Source organism: Monodon monoceros, unplaced genomic scaffold (genome assembly GCF_005190385.1).
Source record: "Monodon monoceros isolate NGI ecotype Baffin Bay Population unplaced genomic scaffold, NGI_Narwhal_1 Super_Scaffold_5, whole genome shotgun sequence".
Classification (NCBI taxonomy): domain Eukaryota; kingdom Metazoa; phylum Chordata; class Mammalia; order Artiodactyla; family Monodontidae; genus Monodon; species Monodon monoceros.
Window position 1 is genome coordinate 95,448,670 of NW_021703782.1, and position 19,740 is coordinate 95,468,409.

A 19,740-nucleotide genomic window follows, 5' to 3' on the forward strand; every position below is an offset into this window, starting at 1 on the left:
GGACATGTGCGGCTGCGTCTCCTGGGTGCTGGTCCTTTTGTTTTTGTTGTGGGGGGGAGGGGGTGGAGAGGGGGGGGGTGGGGGGGGGGGGGGGGGGGGCGTGTCCTCAAACAGCCCACAGTAAAGTGTTTGGCAGTTAGCACTTAATGCAGTGATGTGATTAAGAACCTGGGCCTGGGAACCCTATGGACGCAGACTCTAAGCTGTGTTGCTTTGGACAAGCCACTGCCTTTTTGAGCCCATGTTTTCTCTGCAGAATGGGCTGCGTTGATAGTTTTGTTGGGAGGATGAAGTAAGAGAATTAAGCACTTAGTAAGCACGTGGTGCTTGGTAAGTTTCTAAGCAAAGGGTAATGTGCTCTTATAAGGAACACAGCAGGAGAGAAGCGTCCTTCCTTCCCTCCCTTCCTTTATTTTATACTTTCAGTGACAGACTCTATGGGGCACCTGCAAGGTACCAGATGCTGGGCTGGATGCTGGGCATTTAGAAATGAACCGAACTGACATACTCAGGAAACAGACATTGAATGCGTCATTAGGGAAGTGATGAGTTTTTGGACCGGGAGGAGGAAGATTTATCTGTACCCGGGCTGGAGTGCTGCGGTCACACAGCACTGCCCTGGGGTAGTGACGTTACAGTGGCCCTGAGACGGTGACCCCACGGCCCACGGGATTCTCCCAGTATGGCCCTGGTATAGGTTTTGGGAGACTCCCTACAAGCCTTCTGCCTTTGGACTTGCCTCCTTCATACATGCTCTTCAACGCGGGGACGAGATGAGACCAAAAAGAGGCAATAAAAATAAATAAACATCCAGCTTCTGCTGGAATATGAAGCCCTTTTCCCAGGAAACCTAGCTGCAGGAAGATAGGGACACAGTAGAGAGGCCAGCTGACCAGGGTTCAAGCGACAGGTGATGGTCATGAGACCCAGGGCAGCCCCTTTCCTGGTCTGGGCCTCTACTTCTCCACCTGTGCAGGTGCCCCAGTCACCTCATTGGCTGGTGAATGGGCTCTGGCACTTTCGCTGCCTGCTGCTTCCATGTGCTTATAGCTTTGAGGCAGGTTTATGCTAATTCGATGTGGATGGTGTGCAGGATCGCCTGTGGCCTTCCGTCTCGCCCCCTGCGGATGCATCCCCTGAGATCAACCTCTCGTACCACACAGATGGTGCCGACTTCAGACCACCTCTCACTGTTTCTTTCACTGTGTCTCTCTGTCTTCCTGGAGAACCATGGGGAAGGATGGCATGGAGGTGTGGTGGGGTTCACCTGTGTCTCCCCGAGGGCAAACACTGTTCCTTGTCTGGTATGGAGACACACAGGGGACGATCCTCCAAGCATGCAAAAATTGGCAATGACGTGAGGCGTCCAATTCAAATCAACACGTGTTTTTGAAGCATCTCCTACTTACAGGGAACCATTCTAGCAGTGAACAAAAGAGCTCTTAAATTGTAGCGGGGGGGATCATTTACCCCTAACCCCTCCTTTTTCAGAGAAGGGAAATGAGACCTGGCAGCATAAGAGGTGGTGTGACTTGTCCCCAGGCAAGGTCATCCAGCGAGCTGAGCCCAGATCTCTGGTCCCAGATACCCCGTTCTGGGCTGGTGATACATCAGTGCCTCCCTTCCAGCCCTCTGAAATGTGACTACTGTTGATTACGTTATTTTTGTACAGAAATAAATCCATTCACCACTACACCCCAGCCCCATCCCTCTTGAAGTTCAGTGATTTCCTTTCACCACTAACACTCCAGGTAAATATTTCCCTCTGAACTTCTGAAGCCACTTCTTCAAGGTCCTCATTTCCCTTAATGTGCTTCCTCTTGGTTCCACTGAAAAGAGAAAAGAGAGGGTTCTCTTTGCCCTTCCTCCCTGCTTCCTGGGGCTAAGCCACCTCTTGGTCCTTCACTCCGTGTCACAGAGTCTAGCCTTTCTCACTGCTACCCTCTTATCTCTCAACTGCAAACGGGGGTGGCCAGAGCCCGGGTCCCCAGCCCCCGGGAAGGTCCTGAACTGAGGGCACCCTACAGATGTGTAAACAGTTTACCTTGCTAACCCAGCCAGCCGCCTTCCAAAGGCAACAGGAAAACCAGGACTGAGAGCCCCTGGCAAAATAAAAACCTGCAGAGAGAGAAAGAGAGAGAGAAAGAGAGAGGGAAAAGGATCCTGTTTCAGATGTGAATTTTCTCATTAGAAGAATCTTCTGTTTGGAGGGGTTGGCCAGGGGAGGAAGAGAAGGTGAGCTGAGAGGTGGGATGGGGGGCCCAAGAGGGGGGTGCTCCAGGGGCCTGTGTGCTCCTGCTTCCCGTAGCCAGCAGCAGACCTGGGGGAGCTCATTCCAAACCTGGAGACAGAGCTTTGGCCTCGGTCAGTGGGGAGGTAGCTTTTAACATGCAGGCCTCATAATAGTAGCAAAGCCAAAGGGGATTTATGATTTCTGAGTAGAGTTTGCCAGTGGATTTGAGGAGGACTTGTGCTTTTCTGAGCCCTCATCCTACCAGCTCTTGATATATCAGTCAAGATGCCTTTAGGGTACTCTCTCTCTCTGGTGTTTCTGTATTTTGTTTTTAGTCATTTTCTACTTTTCATCCTTGACATCACTCCCAGACCCTCCAGCATCTTAAAAATGGACTCCCGTTTGGACAGCCACTGTATGCCAAGGGTAGTATAGCCACTATGTCTTTTAAGTATGACAGCATACGTAAAGAGAGGTACAGATGAGGGAGTTCAGATCCACAGAGGTGAAGCGCTCTGCCCCTGATGTACGGCCGGTAATTGCTGTCATCAGAATTACCCGGAGTCCAAAGATCCTGCTCTTTCTACCTGACCAAGAACACACACTGTCTTATGATTCTCTCTGTCCTTTATCCAGGGAGACATAAATCAGTGCCTTTGATTCTGTTTGTCCTTTTTCTCTTCTCCCACTCCGTTTAGAATCATTCATGTGCTCATTCGTGAGACACTTGCTGAGTGCCTGCTGTGTACAGGGCATAGTGCAAGGTTCTGGACAGGGTACAGATGACCCAGACAGAGCCATCACTCTCAAGAAGCATCCAGTCTAGGGAAGACTCCAAAACCAGAGAACAAGTGTCTAGTTTCCAAAAAGTAAAATGAATTCAGAGGAGAGAATGATTGCTCCTCAGAGGACCATCAGGGAAAGCTTCTTGGTAGAGATGGTTTCTGTTTTAGCCATTGGGAAGCTTGGGAACACAGAAAATCAGACTTGACCAAGCATGTGGGGGGAACCTCATTCAGTCCCCTGCTTTTCCAGGTAGAGAGCCAAGACCCAGAGGAGGTACTTGGTGCTTCATCAAGGTGTGAGAGCAGGTTGATGTTGTAGGAGACCCTCGCCATTACGTGAAGGATTGTAGGACAGGAGTGGTGGTAGGAGAGGTGTAGGCAGACTTAGATGCCTGGCCAAAACTACCATCTATGTCAGCTGCTAACAGAGAGAGTTACACAAATTCTAAGGCCCCAGTGACCACAGAGGAGTACAGGCTGTGTGGGCCTCCTCTACTGATTTTGCTGGAAGCCGTCTGTGCTCATTTCATGAGTGCTAATGGCAGGTGCACACTCAAAGTTATGGTGACCGCAACAATTCTCCAGCTGAAAGTAGGGACTGTGCTTCTAAATGAGCATCTTTTATTCATTTTCCTGTTCCTCTCTTTCTCCTCCCACCTGGCCTCATACATCATCCAACACTTAAAATACACTCTTAATTAGAAAGTCTTCTTTCCCATCCAACTGGCTGTCCATGCCAAGGACACTGGGTATATTCCAGAAAGACTGGGAATGGGGGTTGGTGAGTATAAAAATAATTAGATCCAGAGAGAATCTGCTAAGTGACTTCCTGAGGTTCCCAGAGTAAGTCTAGAGATGTCTGGCTTGGAACTTTCCCAAACACCCAACTAAACCTTGGGACACCCCCAGGCAGGTGGTTTGATCCAGGTAGATCCCTGGTGGCACTGATGAGGGAGAGGGAGGTACCATAGCGTTAGTCCCTAGGACAGTGGACCCAGGGTCCGATGGATCTGGGATCCACTTACCAACCAGTTGACCTCAAACCCATCCATCTCTTTACTTCCTTCAATTTCTGTTTCCTCCTCTGTTAATGTCAGCACCTTGGGGGTGCTACACGGATTAAATGAATTAATGCATACACAGACCTTAGCACAATGCCTGACCTGCGATAGAGGCTTGGAAGATTTTACTTAATGAAGGCATCCCCAACATCTTTTTCTGTTAAGAGGATTCTTTTTATTTTTTGAAATATTAGCATTAGTGTTAGAGAAAAACAAGCTTGAGTTGGCTCTCAGGAAATTTGTCAATGACTCTATGTAGCCTAACAAATGCCTTCCGTTCGCTGGGTCTCAACTTCCTTACCTTTCAAAGTGAAGGAGTTGGAAGTGTTTAAAAACCTTTCCAGCTCAGATAGTCCGCCTTTCTTTGGGGGTGAATGTCGGGGCTAGCCAGGACTCCTGTTACAGTTAGAAGCTTTACTAGTAGCTTTGCAGCCCTTGACCCTCACTTCTCCAGGGAACCTTCCCAACAAGCTACCACCGCAGATCATTGATGAGTGCTGGTGGCTGATGTACGCCCAAAGTTCCGGTGACGGTAGTCAGAGCTGTCCTTCTAAATGAGCATCTTCTGTTCATCATCATCTCTTTGATTGTTCTCTCACCTCTTCCTCTCACCACCTGTGTCATTCTACACTTAAAATACGCTTTTAATTAAAAAAGTCCTCTTCCCCATCCAACAGTTTTGCAAAATCAAAGGTTTTCGGATTTTAGTTATTATCACTGTTGTTTTCTTTAGCTCAGGTACCTATTCTGCAAACAAATATCTTTCTGGTATGCCCCATACTCAGAACCAAAAACAGTGAAACCACATGGGTTAAAGTTGTGGTGAGAACCTCCCAAAGGTAACTCACCTGTGTTCTCCCTTCCTCTAGCCCTTGCCTTGCCCTAGAGGTGGTCCCAGAGGTTTGGCTAGTCACTGCCAGGATCCCACTGAGCACGGTTTGAAAACTTCCTGGTCTAGGACATCCTGATACAAATTTTATCAGAGAGAAATAATTTACCCTCCTCCTTCCTCCATCCTTTATTTATTCATCTTTCTCTTTTGGGGCCACATAGGGCTATATGACAAATGTTCTTATGCCTCACGTGACCGAGGATGGGTCGTGGGCATTCACACCGTCAGTGACCAAGGCAACAGAGACCCACGCTACTTTTTCTCCTTGAAGACAGACCGGGCCCGGCAAGTGACCACCATCAATGCCCACCGCAGCTACCTCCCAGGCCAGTGGGCACACCTGGCTGCCACCTACGACGGACGGCTGATGAAGCTCTATGTGAACGGTGCCCAGGTGGCAACCTCTGGGGAGCAGGTGGGTGGCATTTTCAGCCCACTGACCCAGAAGTGTAAAGTCCTCATGCTGGGAGGCAGCGCCCTGAACCACAACTACCGGGGCTACGTGGAGCGCTTCAGCCTGTGGAAGGCGGCCAGGACGCAGCGCGAGGTCCTGCTGGACATGGAGACCCGCGGCCTCCACGCTCCTCTACCTCAGCTCCTCCTGCAGGAGAACTGGGACAACGTGAAGCGCGCCTGGTCCCCCATGAAGGACGGCAGTAGCCCCCGCGTGGAGGCCAGCGGCGCCCGTGGCTTCCTGCTGGACACGAGTCTGGAGCCTCCTCTGTGCGGGCAGACGCTGTGTGACAACCCCAAGGTCATCTCCAGCTACAACCAGCTGCCGCGTTTCCGCCGGCCCAAGGCGGTGCGCTACCGCGTGGTCAACCTCCACGACGATGGCCGCGAGAACCCCACGGTGAGCCGCCAGCAGATCGATTTCCAGCACCGGCAGCTGGCCGAGGCCTTCAAGCACTACAACATCTCCTGGGAGCTGGAGGTGCTGGAGGTGAGCAACTCTTCCCTGCGCCGCCGCCTCATCCTGGCCAACTGCGACATCAGCAAGATCGGGGACGAGAACTGCGACCCCGAGTGCAACCACACGCTGACTGGCCACGATGGCGGGGACTGCCGCCACCTGCGTCACCCCGCCTTCACCAAGAAGCAGCAGAACGGGGTGTGCGACATGGACTGCAATTACGAGCGGTTCAACTTCGACGGCGGGGAGTGCTGTGACCCCGAGATCACCGATGTCACCAAGACCTGCTTCGATCCCGACTCTCCGCACAGGTAAGAGCCGGACTCCTCCCTCTTTTGATCCCTGCGCGGCTCCTGACGCCCAGTGGGGTTGCGGGAATCTTCTAGTTCACCCAGAAGATCGACCAAGTAATCACAGGGACTGTACCCCTTACCAGAATATTTACGGAGCGCCTCCTGTGGGCTGAGGGAACTCTTAGGACCCTGTCTTTGCGAGGGGCTCAGGGTCTGAACCGGGCCACCTGGGCTGAGGACACATATCCGCATCATAAAGAGCCGTGCTGTCCAATGCTGTAGTCACTGGCCACGTGTGACGTGTGACTGTTTAAATTTAAATTAGTGAAGGTGAAATACAGTTTACAATCCAGTTCCTGAGTCACACCAGCCACGTTTCAAGAACCCAGTAGCCGCCCGGGGATAGTGGCTACCACACTGGACAGACTGATAGAACCGCTTCCACGACCGCAGAAGGTTCTCTTGGGCAGTGCTGGTCGAGCTGGGATTGGCTGGGGCCAGACAGACTGGGTTCAGGTCTATTTCCTCACTTTGTGACCTCTTACAAGGTATTTCCCCATCTGTAAAATGGGTATCAATGGTATCTACTTTGTCAAGCTGCTTTGAAGATTGAATGAGGGCACGTAAAGCACATGTCTCTTCTAGGGGCTAGCAGGTTATATTACCTCTTAATAAGCGTATGTGTCGTTTCGTGAACAGTGAAAGGTAGCATGTGCCGTGTGTTCAGGAGGTCAAAGAGGAACAGCTGACTTGCAGCCTGAATATGTTGGGGAAGGCTTGGGTACAGTTGGACACCGGAGATCAAGTTGGGGCAGAGAGGAGGACACTCAAGGCAGAGGAATTTCATATACTGCTGAGAAGAGGGCGGAAAGGGGAGTCTTCTGTCTAATGCCTGACTTAGCCTCTGCCTCGCGCTACAACTCGGACCAGCAATCCCAAAGAAAGACCCAAGGGGGAGCCATGGGTGATCTGTATTTGATGTGGGACTCAGGGGAACTAGTTCTAAGCCAGAGAGACAGTCCATATCAACTTTCCTGATTTCCCAGATTCACGCTGAACTTTTCCATTCTGTCCAACTCGCAGGACCCTGGACTTGCTGATGGCTCGAGCACATTTGCCGACCTCTGCAGGTTTTCTGCTGACTCTCCTCTTTATGTCTCTCTCACAAGAGCAAGGGCCTCCCATGCATAGACAAAATACCTATGTGGAAAGGAATGACGATGCTGGGAGGAGAATGTCGTGCCTGGCACCAAGCCACAGAGCACGTCAGCTCAGCCTCCTGGCACCGGGCGGGCCCCTGGACTCTCACCTTGGCTCAGAGACAGGAGCAGCCCATGTGGGAAGAAGCCTTGGTGTGTGGCCAGTTCCTTCGAGGTCACAGTGCACTTTCATCTCTGCTCTCATTTGGGCTTTGACAGAATTTGATGAGGAAGACTAGACAGGGTTAGCATTTGCATTTGACTGATGGGGAAATAGAGGGCCTTGGAGAGTGAAATGACTCGGCCACGGTCCCGGGTCAGGAAAGTCATTTGGCTAAATCACAAATGCAAGCCTTTCGAGATTAATGCAGTGTGTGCGCTACTGAGCTAGACCCCAGGAGTTAACTGGTGTGCCCGGCAGAGTGGGTGGGGGGAGGCCTAGGGGCCAGGAATACTGGAAGTCATTCACTTACTTGTACATTTATTCATTCGTTCGTTCAGGCAACAAATGTTTATTCAGCACCTACCAAGTACCAGGAAGGTGGGTACCCTTATCCCTGCTTTGCTGAAGGAAATCCGGGATTCAGAACACGGAAGGGATTTACCCCTTAGCTGAGGTCACTCAGCTAATAAACAGAGAGCTTGGATTTGAATCTTGGTCTGTTGACTCCAAAGCTCCCACTGAAGGGTGGGGGTGGTATTTTTAAGTCCAAGGAACAGTAAGAGGCAGAGTCAAAGGACAGGGCTGACGGGCAGGGTGGCTTTCCTGAAGCCTTGGGAGAAAACGGCTGACTATGATTGAGTCAGGACCAAGGGCAGCTGGCCTTTGTGGCGGGCACTCTGTGCGTGGATGCAGGGGCCACGGGACCCGAGGTCCCAGATAGCTCACAATCAGCAGACACAGCTGGCAGGCACCAGCGGCCTCCTCGTTTCTAAGTCACGGGGCCCCACGCCTAGAATGTCCGTGAGCAGCCACGTGCCAGCGCTGTGACCACCACGCCAGGGCCTGTTTGTTTGCTGGCTGGAAAGTCATGTGTCCTGGGTGAGCCCCACCGGGAATGTGTCATCTCCTGATGGAGCTGGGGCGACAACGTTCTGGCTGAATCAGCTCTCCCGTGTGCAGAGAGAAACCTGTGGAAGTTTGTGGAGAAATACTTGCTTTGTGACTCAAAAAAAAAAAAGAGAGAGGGAAGGAGGGAGGAAGAAAGGCAGGGAAGAAGGGAGGGAGGGAGGGAGGAAGGAAGGAAGACACCTGTAATAGAAAATTAGATTGACATTGTCTAGGTGATTTTTTTTTTTTTTTTTTTTTGCGGTACGCGGGCGTCTCACTGTTGTGGCCTCTCCCGTTGCGGAGCACAGGCTCCGGACGCGCAGGTTCGGTGGCCATGGCTCACGGGCCCAGCCACTCTGCGGCATGTGGGATCTTCCCGGACTGGGGCACGAACCCGTGTCCCCTGCATCGGCAGGCGGTTTCTCAACCACTGCGCCACCAGGGAAGCCACGTCTAGGTGATTTTTAATGAAGAGCTGAACTTATCTTTTACCCAAGATGTCCTCCTGCGTTGCCCGCCCCCCTCAATGGGTAAAGACAATAAAGACAATAATTCAGTTACTACTTCTCAATCTATGGTGAAGAACCAGTTTTGTTTCCTATGCGTTGCAAACCAATACTTTTGTAATATACAGAAAAAATGAATTGCTATAAAATGAATTCTTCACCCCAAGTATGGTGAAGCATTGTCAGAGTTCTCCAAAAGTTCCTAAATGCCTTCTCTCCACTTCTGTACTTATTGTGACATAGACTCGTGAGAAGCAGTTCTTGCACTGCTTACTTTGAGTAGCACTGATTAAAATTCACCATTCTGAAAATTTATATAACGGTTCCCTTGAGTAAAATAAGATCCACCAGTAATGCAGCTGGGCAGATTGGCAGACTCCATCAGAGAATTACCAGTTCTTCTAACGCATTTGAGCTCATTCTTTATCTACTAGTCCTTGGGCCCCTTAGTCCACGTTCTCAGGAGTTCATGTGTTACAGGGGAGCACCCAGTCCTAGCAGAAGGCTGCAGAAGACATCAAAATGGTGTCCAGTGTCAGACCTAGGAACATCCTCAGAGATCAGTGGGTCCAAATCCGTTTTCCCCCATAGAGGGAAGCTGAGGCCGAAGCTCACATGGTTCATTAGTGGTCAGACTGGGGCTAAGGATGCTCTAGATTTGTAAGTCCTGGTCGTCTGCCATGGCACAGCTTCTCAGAACTACCCTGACATTCTTGCCATTCCCAGTACCTGCCCCCATCATGTTCTGTCCTTGCTCTCTTCTTCCCTAATATCCCTGAGCATTTGGGGATTTTTTGTTTTCGTTTTTGTTTTTGTTTTGTTTTGCGGTACGCGGGCCTCTCACTGTTGTGGCCTCTCCTGTTGCGGAGCACAGGCTCTGGAAGTGCAGGCTCAGCGGCCGTGGCTCACGGGCCCAGCCGCTCCGCGGCATGTGGGATCTTCCCGGACCGGGGCACGAACCCATGTCCCCTGCATCGGCAGGTGGACTCTCAACCACTGTGCCACCAGGGGAGCCCTCCCTGAGCATTTGGGATTATGAAGTGCTGAGTGAGTGAGTTTGGAAGAGAATCGGATAAGGGCCTTGGGTTTTCATGAGCCACTGCAGAGCTGTTAGAGCTACAATGGCCATGAGTTTTCCTAATTAAGGACAGCCAAGTGAGGATGTGTACAAAGAAGGGGACTGGGGCTGCGAGGGCCCCAGGAGCTGTATTGTATAACCACTTGAAGATGTTTGGCTTGGATGAGAAAGTTCTCTCAAGGCCACGACCATAGGGCCATAACACATGTACTTCAAGTCTCCAAAGGCCTGTTCTGTGGAAAAGGGAACAGAATCATACTATATGGTTTCTAAGCCATGGCTGGGACCAAAGTGATGCAGTTACAGGAGGCAGCTGAGTAGCAGCTAATGTCATCCCTGATCAGAATGGTCCTGCCTGGGGAGTGCTTCTCTGCAGGTGAGTGATTTTCCTTCCACCTGAGGCATGCACAGTGAGGTTGTAGCCAGGATTACAGCAAAGGTGGAGAAGGTGGCCTTGATGGTCTTAAGGTTGACCACTGCACAGCCCAACTTTTTGCTGCTGTCTTATTCCAAGTCATTTTAGGGAATTAAATGGTGACTGAGAGAGAGAGAGAGAGAGAGAGAGCGCGACAGTCTGCACCAGTCAGGGTCCTAGCAGGAAACAGATGGCATATTCAAACGGAATAATTCAGTAGAGTTGAAGGAGGGGCTATTTGGGAGGAGAGGCTATTTACAACAGTGCAGGCAGGGTTCAGGACAACCAGCAAGGCAAGGGTCAAGTACAGTGGGGACCCATTTCCATCCTTGGCCTGTAGAGGCAAGAGGAGGAAGTAGTTACGGAACCCAGAGAGAGTGGCTGAATGGCGAGGGTGTCCTGGCGGCAGCGGGGACTCTCAGCAGAGAAGAAGAGACAGGCTTCAGCCAGAAGGGGCCCAGAGACGTAAATTTTACGTGATCATTCTCTAGTCTCCTGCCAGCGCTTCCCACTGGGGAACCACACTGGAAGTCATGAGGCAGAGGCATCTGTCGATGAAACACCAGGAGGCCAGCCTCTCAAGGGCACAGGGCAGGGTGGAGAGGGGTAGGGAGTGGATGCGGGTGAGCGAACAGAACACGACCAGAACACAGAGAAAGCCAGTCCGTGCAGAGGGTGTAGCCTAAGCAGGGAGGAGGGGCTTGGAGAATAAGGAGTCATTCAGTATGGCTGGGAGCAGACCATAAGCAGAGAAGGGTTCGATTTGTCTCATGGAAAACTCTAGCCAGCCTCTCTCCCCCCGTTCATTTCCTTCTTATTTTCTTCCTTCCCTCCCTCCTTCCTTTCTTCCTTTTTTTCTTCTTTTCTTTCCTCTATAAATACTGGTTGAATGTTCCTTTTGTGCCAGCTCAGTCCCTGCTCTTTGGGAGCTCACCATCTAGTGGATAAGACAGATGAATAAACACACCACTGCCATCACTGGTATGAAAGAAGGACCCCCAGTCTCAGCCAAGAGGAGCTGTTGGTGGGGGGAGTATAGGTCTTTTTATCAGACTGGACAGTTAGAAAAAGACATTCCAATGAATCTTGGCCATTCTCTACAGTAGTGGAGAGGAGCCAGGTAGGCAGAACTTCATCTACAGCCATTAGAAATGTCTACAGACAAGTGAGAGTATACTTCACACATCTTTTTATAAATGAAATGGAAAACCCGGATATTAATAGAAATCCCCAGTATCAGGAAATCCAGGGGCAGCTGACACTTTGGGCTGTACACACCCCGCTGTGGGAAGGTGTTGCAAAACACCCACCAAGTTCCTGCGTGGACCCCTCCAAACTACAAGCTCTGGCGCCGTTAGGTGAACTTCACCTTTGTCCTTGAACATCTGTTCAGATGCAGTAGGACAGAAAAAAAGAGACTTCCCTTACACCCTGATGGGAAACCTTTTCTTTGCCTTCTCCTTATTATTATTTTTAATGTAGCAAGGGCATTCCCCTGGGGCCATGCTAATTTTTTTTTTTGGACCCAAGTTGGCGTTGCTGGAATCTTTGGAAAGGGCTGGAATACGCCTTGAGGCAGCCTCCTTGACCCCTCTGCGGGCGTCGGTAGTCCTTGGTCTCTTCCCCTGCCCCTTATCAGAAGCCATTAGATGATTTGCCTTCTAATGAGAAACTCTGTTGGGGTCTCTCACTTCTTTTCTGGAATGATCTCATGGAACATATACTTCCTTCTCCCCTGGTCCCTCCAAATCTGGCAAAGTTGGGTGGAATCCAGGACTCTGCGCTGAAAGGAGCAGTGGAGCGGTCCAGCTCATCTTGCTGTAGACGCAGAGAGTGAGCTCCCAAAAGAGGCAGCACCGACCCACACCTCACAGAGACAGTGGGGCCCCGGGGTCTCATCTCCTACTCCCAAGGCATTTCAGTCCACTCCATCGCCTTGATGTCTTAGCCAGCAACTTGAAACTTGGAAAAGATCTATTTAAGATGGTCCTGGGCTTACTCATCGTCCATATTTTGTTAAGGCACTTCGATATCCAAGGTACTGTGATAAATGCCCCAGGGGTCCAAGATATAATCTGTGTCCTAGAGGTACTTGTATGCTGTGGTTTAATTACATTTTGTTACAGTCATTCAAGAGATGGCAAGAGAGCAGATAATTCAGTTCCAAATGAACCACACAGATAAGGCTTACATGAACTCTGAGGAAAGGCAGGTTCACCATGGTTTGGAGAGATTAGGGAAGGTTTTCTGGCGGAGAAGTTTCCAGCGTTCGTAGGCTTTGGAATGATAGAAAAGAGCAAGGTGAGAGCAGAGGGATTGAGGTGGGAAGCTGTGGGGAAGATATAAGAAAGAGGCGGGTCTGCTTGGGACTTCATGCAGGTAGATGCTCCCTTTTGATCATCAGGTTGTAGAGCTCCCACAGTCAGACTGATACAGAATGAAAGAAGAATTCAGGGGAAATAGATTCGAGCCCTGAGTTGGCAGCTTCTTAGCTATGCAGTCTCGGGCAAATCTCTTAATCTCCCTGAGCCTCCATTTCCACATCTGTTGAAAGGGAATGATAATAATATCTGACCGCCAGGATCACACAATTTCCTTGAGGGTCACATAAAATAAAATATCCCAGAAAGAGTTCTGGGAAGAGTTAACCAGCACGCAGATGAAAGAAGGCATTGTTATTTTTTCAGTAACTTTGTTCATTCTTTTCCAGTAATCATGTAAGAGAAATTGCTTGGAATTTTATAATCAGAATATCTGAGTTTATTTAACGTGACTAACGTTCATTAAAGCAATAGCAGGAGTCAGGCCTGGTGTGGTGGAGAAATGATGGGTGTTGGAGACTGACCAGGGTTTGGGTCTTGGTTCCTTGTCTGACCTTGGCCTGTCTTTCAGTAACAGTTGCTGAGTTCTCATCGGTAACAGTTGGGTGAGAACAGCCATCCTGTGGCGTGTCATGAAATTTAAATGGAGCCGTGGTGTGTGACACACCTGGGACAGTGCCTGGCACATAGGAGGTGCTGGGGAAATTTCCGTCCCTGCTCGCATGCGCACGTGGGCTCCTCTCTGCAAGCTTGGTTTTACAGAGACTACAGGCTGATAAAGAAGGTCTGGCTGAAACTGCAATACAAACACTGAGGGCATTTACCCAGATTACTTCCATTCTTAAAATGCTAACTTTTTTTTTAAGGACTGGCCACAGAATTGGTCTCTTTAAATGAAGACCACATAACTTATATCAAACTCATTGAGCTTGCACACTAGTTTACTTTGAAAACACCCCAAATGTCTAACTGTGTTAGAGGATGCATTTCCGCAGCATGGGACGGTCCCAGGCAGCGTTGGGATTGGTCATAGTGGGTGGTATGCTGATTTGGTTGAAGTTACTAGATTTTTTGACCACGTCCAGCCCACATGTGAGCTTGAGTGTAGATACACAAACACCCTATCCAGGCCCCCTCGTCCACATGGTCCCGTTTTCTTTGATTCGGTCTGGGTTTCCCTCCTGCTTTCCTTCTGAACAAAGTCTACCTTGACTCACAGGTTCCATCTGTGACCCTTGTGCACATGTGACTTTGGTCTTTGAGAACAGATGAGGGGGGTGATGGAGAGCAGGGGAAGAACTGCTCGTGGCCCCTAACGTTGTGTTTAATGAGGTGCTCACAACAGTGACCTATGGGGAAGAAAGGGGGATCAGGCAGCCCAGCAAATAAATAAGAATAAAAGTTTCAGAGACACAGTGGATGTGAATCCAGCCACTTAACATTTCTGTGACCTTGAATGAGTCTCTTCCTTTAGCAGAGACTCAGTTGCCTCCTCTGTAAAATCGGGAATGAAAGGAACGTTGGGTGGTTTAGAGGGTGCAGTGAAATTACACCCGGTCAACCCTTTAGGACGGCGCCTGGCACTTAGTGGGCACTCAGATAGCAATGGTTGTTTGGGGATTTCCTGTCTCCGGGAAATCTTCTGACCTCTGACATGCACATCCCCAAACTCCCAGCCCCTCTCAGATCCTGAGCCCCTCACTAGAACCTCCAGGCCGGAGTGGGAGTTGGATATGACCTAATCACTCTGTATTACCAAGGGCCCTTTGATTTTGCCTCCTGTAGGTTCCATTTTTAAAAGATTTTCTTTCCTCCAAAAGCCATGCTAAATGCTAAATGCTAATGTATTCACTTTCCGAAGAGATAAGCAGCAGGCCACATGAAGTGTATGCATTTCCCACAAAAAGCAAAGGCACGTCCGGGGTCCCAGGATCCCATTGAGTAGTTTACACGCACACGTCCTAGGGAGGGAGCTGGAAGCCAGGCAGGTGCCCACAGCGTGCTCAGGACCCTCTGGGCAGTGTAGGATGGGGCTCGTTTTCCACTAGCGCCTGGGACCCTGGCCACAGCGCACCCATCTCAGAGTTTACACGTGAAAGTTGGAACCTTTTCTCCAGGACACACCAGGGAGGCCCCCAACATGCCAGGATTGGAGCTACTCCCTCTCTCATGCCTTTCCTAGAGGTGTGTTTCCACCCCCAGTTCCCTGGACAGGGGGATGGAGCTCGTGGTGCCCTTTCGAGGGCCTCAGAGGGAGGCAGCTGGGTTTTGTTCCACTCTGGGTTTGGCTCGGTCAGCACCCTCATTTTCCTTTCCGCATCCACTGGTGACACTGACTGCTCATGACAGCCTCAGCGCTCAGTTAGACGCCCTTCCAGGTTAGGAAGCAAAGCGGTTGGGGGTGTGAGGGTGGGTTGAACAGACACCGGTACATTTTGTTTCCGTGAAACGCATTTCCCTAAATTGATTTCAGCCCGGCTGGTACCTTCACACTCACCGCTGGCCGATTTTCCACCTCCTAAGAGGGAACCCCTCACACCTCCGCTCTCACTTTCTGCAGACACAAAACCACTGTGTGGACAGCAGTGCGTGTCGCTCACGGGTTTGTCTGCAGACCTTGAACAGGCTCCCGTATACCCGTTTTTATGGAGGGGCGTTTTCTTTCTCCTTCCCTCTCTGCTTCTCTTTCGCTCTCTTTTCCAGGTTCTAGGTTGTTTTGTCGGTCTGGTGGTGGAGGGTGGAGAGTGAGGGGATTAGTATCTCTGTTTCGAGCTTCTGACGTTTGTGATTCCAGCCTTTTTTGAGCTCAGCCAGCCACAGCTGTCAGCCTTGAGCTTGGCTTCTCACTGCTGAACTGTGTTTACAGCCACCGAGGGCAATGGTGACTGCCACTCCACCAAAGCCTGGAGTATCTCAGAATTGTACAGAGGGTGAAAGAGCGACATGAGGGAGTTTGCCTGTGGCTTGGCACGGCACGAGGAAGGAAGTGACTAGATCCTTCCAGTAACTTCGTAGCCAGCATGGAGTAAGCCACTTCTATGACTTCAAATTCTGCATCTGTAAAATGGGAGAATTGGGATAGAAGAGTTCTGAGGTCTGTTCCTGCTCAGACATTATAATCCTGGTACCAGGCTTGTGGGACTGGAGCTAGAGTAAAAAAAGGCGGGCGCTTGGGGCTTCCCTGGTGGCGCAGTGGTTGAGAGTCCGCCTGCCGATGCAGGGGGCACGGGTTCGTGCCCCGGTCCGGGAAGATCCCACATGCCGCAGAGCGTCTGGGCCCGTGAGCCATGGCCGCTGAGCCTGCGTGTCCGGAGCCTGTGCTCCACAACGGGAGAGGCCACAGCAGTGAGAGGCCCGCGTACTGAAAAAAAAAAAAAAAAAAAGGGGGTGGGGACTTAATATTGAAAAAGGTACAAATGCGTTGACGCTGGAGGCATATTAGGGCAATAAGACGGTCCCTACCTTCAGAGTGTTTGCCAGCCCCTGTATCTAATTGAGTACGACGTGTATGCAGAAACACTGAAGGAACAATTTCACTCTGTGACAAGTTGAAAAAAACATTCTACTCCTGTCACTCAAGTCATAGCAGTAGCCTAAGGAAAGAGCCCCACCTTGGGCAGTCTGCATGTCTGCTGTTTTCTTTTCCCTCAAGCCCTGAATGTGGCATCCTCTTTCCAAAAATCAATTTGAATTTAATTCTACTTTCGACTGCCTGACATACAGTGTCATACTGTCCAGCGTTATTTCCCCATATGTGACCTCTGACTGTCACATGACCCTTTGAGAGCTGTCTCTTTTTTAACCCCTCAAGAGACCCAAATTTGTGGCAGTCACTAGACTTGTTCAAGATCATCCAGAGAGGGCTACAGCTCTTATAACAACTGTATAGTTCTCACTTTAGCTACCTCTGTGATTTGCTGAAGGCTAGGTGATTTGTATGGGCCCAGACTGAAATCCAGAAGTTGCCCTATTGACTCGTATTGATGATAATGTTGTAATTCTTGCTCTATCCTCCCCAAATATAAAATTGTTGAGTCACTCTTCACATCACTTAAGTTTTACATGGCTAAAACTTAGAGCGAAACTACATGGTCTACTGAGGTATGCCTGTACCTAGAACTCTGTGGCTGCTACAACTTACAACATCGAGGTGATTTGTCTTTATTTAACTGCACATCAAGCCTAAGACCAACCACAGGGCTGTCAGCAAGCTGTGTATATTCTTCTTAGTGTGGTCAGTTGTATTATTTATCAATTGTGGTTTTGATCCTCCAAGAAGAAAGCCAGGAGGTGGAAAGAAATAGCTGAGGGCCCTGGAACTGCATGCTTCTGTTGTGAAAGCAATAATTCGACATGCAATTATCACGTTACTGTCCTGTTACTTTTGAACACACCATCACACTTGGACTGTTGGTCTTCCTTACTGATCAGGGGATTCTTCAAGTTTAATGGCTTCTCTGAAAACAAGTAAACTTGGAGTCCCTGGGGCTATCAAAGCAGAGATTGTAGAGCCCCCAGGAAAAGATGTTAGGAGAGTGACTGTTCATTCGTGCATGTGTGTGTGTGCGTGCGTGCACGCACACGTGTGCACAGGCATGTCTACCTTGCGCAGGCACAGCGCTAGGTGCTGGGGGTACAACAATCAGCATTTCACAAGATAGGTGTGATTCTGCCCTCCTGGGATTTCCTGCAGGTAAATAAGTAGCTAGTTGGATAAGTGCTGCTGTGGAGAAGTCCAGGGTGCTGAGGGAAGAGCGGTTGGGTACTTGACTCATTAGGGGTCAGAGTCGCTTCTAGGCTGGGTCCGAAAGGATGGGTCATGTTAACCAAGTGAGTGGAGCTGAGCTTTCCAGGAACCAGGTGTTCTGACACTTTGCCTTCTGCCCCGGAAGTCTCTAAAAGCCATTTTCAAAAGACAAATGAAAAAATAGGAGCTGAGTAGTTCCTAGTGAAAGGTATTCATTTTAAATTGGTGTCCTTTACTCTGAGATTATTTTATTGTTTCCTTTAGAGTCCTACTCCAGTACCCTTTATTTTATTACGTGAGGGTCAACATATATGAGGGTTTCACCTTTTGAATGTTTTATTTATTTGTCAAAATTAGAAATTGCTACTTTCACCTCTTTTTTTTTTTTTTTTGCGGTACGCGGGCCTCTCACTGTTGTGGCCTCGCGGAGCACAGGCTCCGGACGCGCAGGCGCAGCGGCCATGGCTCACGGGCCCAGCCGCTCTGCGGCATGTGGGATCTTCCCGGACCAGGGCATGAACCCGTGTCCCCCGCATTGGCAGGCACACTCTCAACCACTGCGCCACCAGGGCAGCCCTCACCTCAATTTTTTAAGATGATCCAAAGATCTGAGGACCTCTCCATTAGCCCACCCTGCCTCTCTGAATCAGCACCTCCCTCTGCTCCTGTCCAAATCCTCAGGGTTCTCGATCCCCCCCCATCTGCATTATGATCCTATTGTGCAGAGAGCTTCAGGCCAGTGATTTTCCTAAGGGTTGACCTTGACCTTCCACGTGACATGGCAGAGGGCACAGCCCCAGAGTGACAGAGCTGATGGGCCTAGAGTTTAGGGCAGCAGTGGTAGGGGTGGGGAGAGTGGAGTTGATGTGTAGAGTCTGAGAATCATGAGGGAGGGACACTCCAGTAGGGCCTCATCAGGAGCCAGACCCATCGTTTCACCTCCTCTCACCCCCGCCCCGACTGAACGTCAAATTGTTCCCCGTGCGTAAATGCCTCTCCTTCTCAGGTATTCTCATATCCACCCACTTTTCTGCAAGCCACTGCCAATGCCTTTACTTTTATCCCTCTTCTATCTAGTCTGTCTTCCACATTCCTCCAGAAAGCTCTTTGGAAAGAATGAACCAGATCATTTTATTCTGTTCCATAAAAATCTGCCAGGGTCTCCTTAAAGCTTTCAGGACGTTGCCCATCTTCCATAACCTCGTATACAGGGTCCTTCCTGATATGGCCATCGCTGAGCCCTCCGGCCTCATCTTGTGAAGTTGCTCCCATGCTCCCACCTGTGAAACCGCACCAGAAGACTTGTAGTGTCTCAGTCTTCTTAGGCATTTTCAGGCCTCTTGGCTTTCTGGAGCTTTTGCCGTTTTCCCTGTTCCCTACACTTGGTCCAGGGTTTATTCTTCCTGTGAAAATCTCAGTGATATCTTGTCCCCGTTCACCTGGATAGGTGTCATTCCTTTGTGCTTCCATCACGTTCAGCACTCCCTCTGTTATAACACATATCGTAAGAGAAGGTAAGAGAATAATGGTTAGAGTCTGCGGGATCCAACAGGCTGGGGACCATATCCTGAATTTGACATCTATGAGTGAAAGGGAGGATCTTGGAAAAGTGGTGTCACCCCACTGAGCCCTGGTTTCTTCCCCTGCAAGTTGGGGATACTCATACTTAACACATAAGGTTTTTGTAAAGCTTCAAAGAGATAATATAAAAAAGGACTTCAACAGTGCCGGTGTATAGGAAACTCCCCCAAATGGCAGGTTTTATTAGTATTATCACATTGTGTTGTGATCATCTGATAATTTGTCTTGCTTCCTTCATAAAACTGCTAACTCTTTGATAGTGAAAAGTGTTTCTCATTCATATTTTATGCCCAGTTTCTAGCTTAAAGTATGGTATATGATATAATCTCAATAAGTATTGGAGAATGAAAGAGGAAAAGACTGAATAAATAATATGCAAGGAGAAAGGAAGTTAAAAAGGAAAGAATGAAAGCGGGCAGGCAGGCAGGGAGGGAGGGTAGAGGAAAGGTAATGAAAGAATGACTTATTCAGTAAAATAATGAAAGAATGGTCAATTTTTCAGTTGATCCTTCATTGGTACTGTTACATTTTTCTGAGATTGCATGTCAAGCTTCCATATAAAAGCTGTTATTTTTGAAACCAATCATTCAGGATTCCGAGAATTTAGTAAACTCTCCAAGCATTTTTTTCCTGTGCCTCTTCTTACAAGAGAGGCAGCGTTAGGC

General features: G+C 49.6%; 1 protein-coding gene across 1 annotated transcript in view; it reads left to right on the plus strand.

Annotated features, from left to right (window-relative positions):
- Window positions 1-19,740, plus strand: part of PAPPA (pappalysin 1) — a 253,443-nt gene that overhangs the window by 27,743 nt on the left and 205,960 nt on the right. The window contains exon 3 of the mRNA XM_029203474.1: window positions 5,133-6,195. Coding sequence (XP_029059307.1) covers window positions 5,133-6,195 — 1,063 coding nt within the window. The remainder of the gene's footprint in view (window positions 1-5,132; window positions 6,196-19,740) is intronic.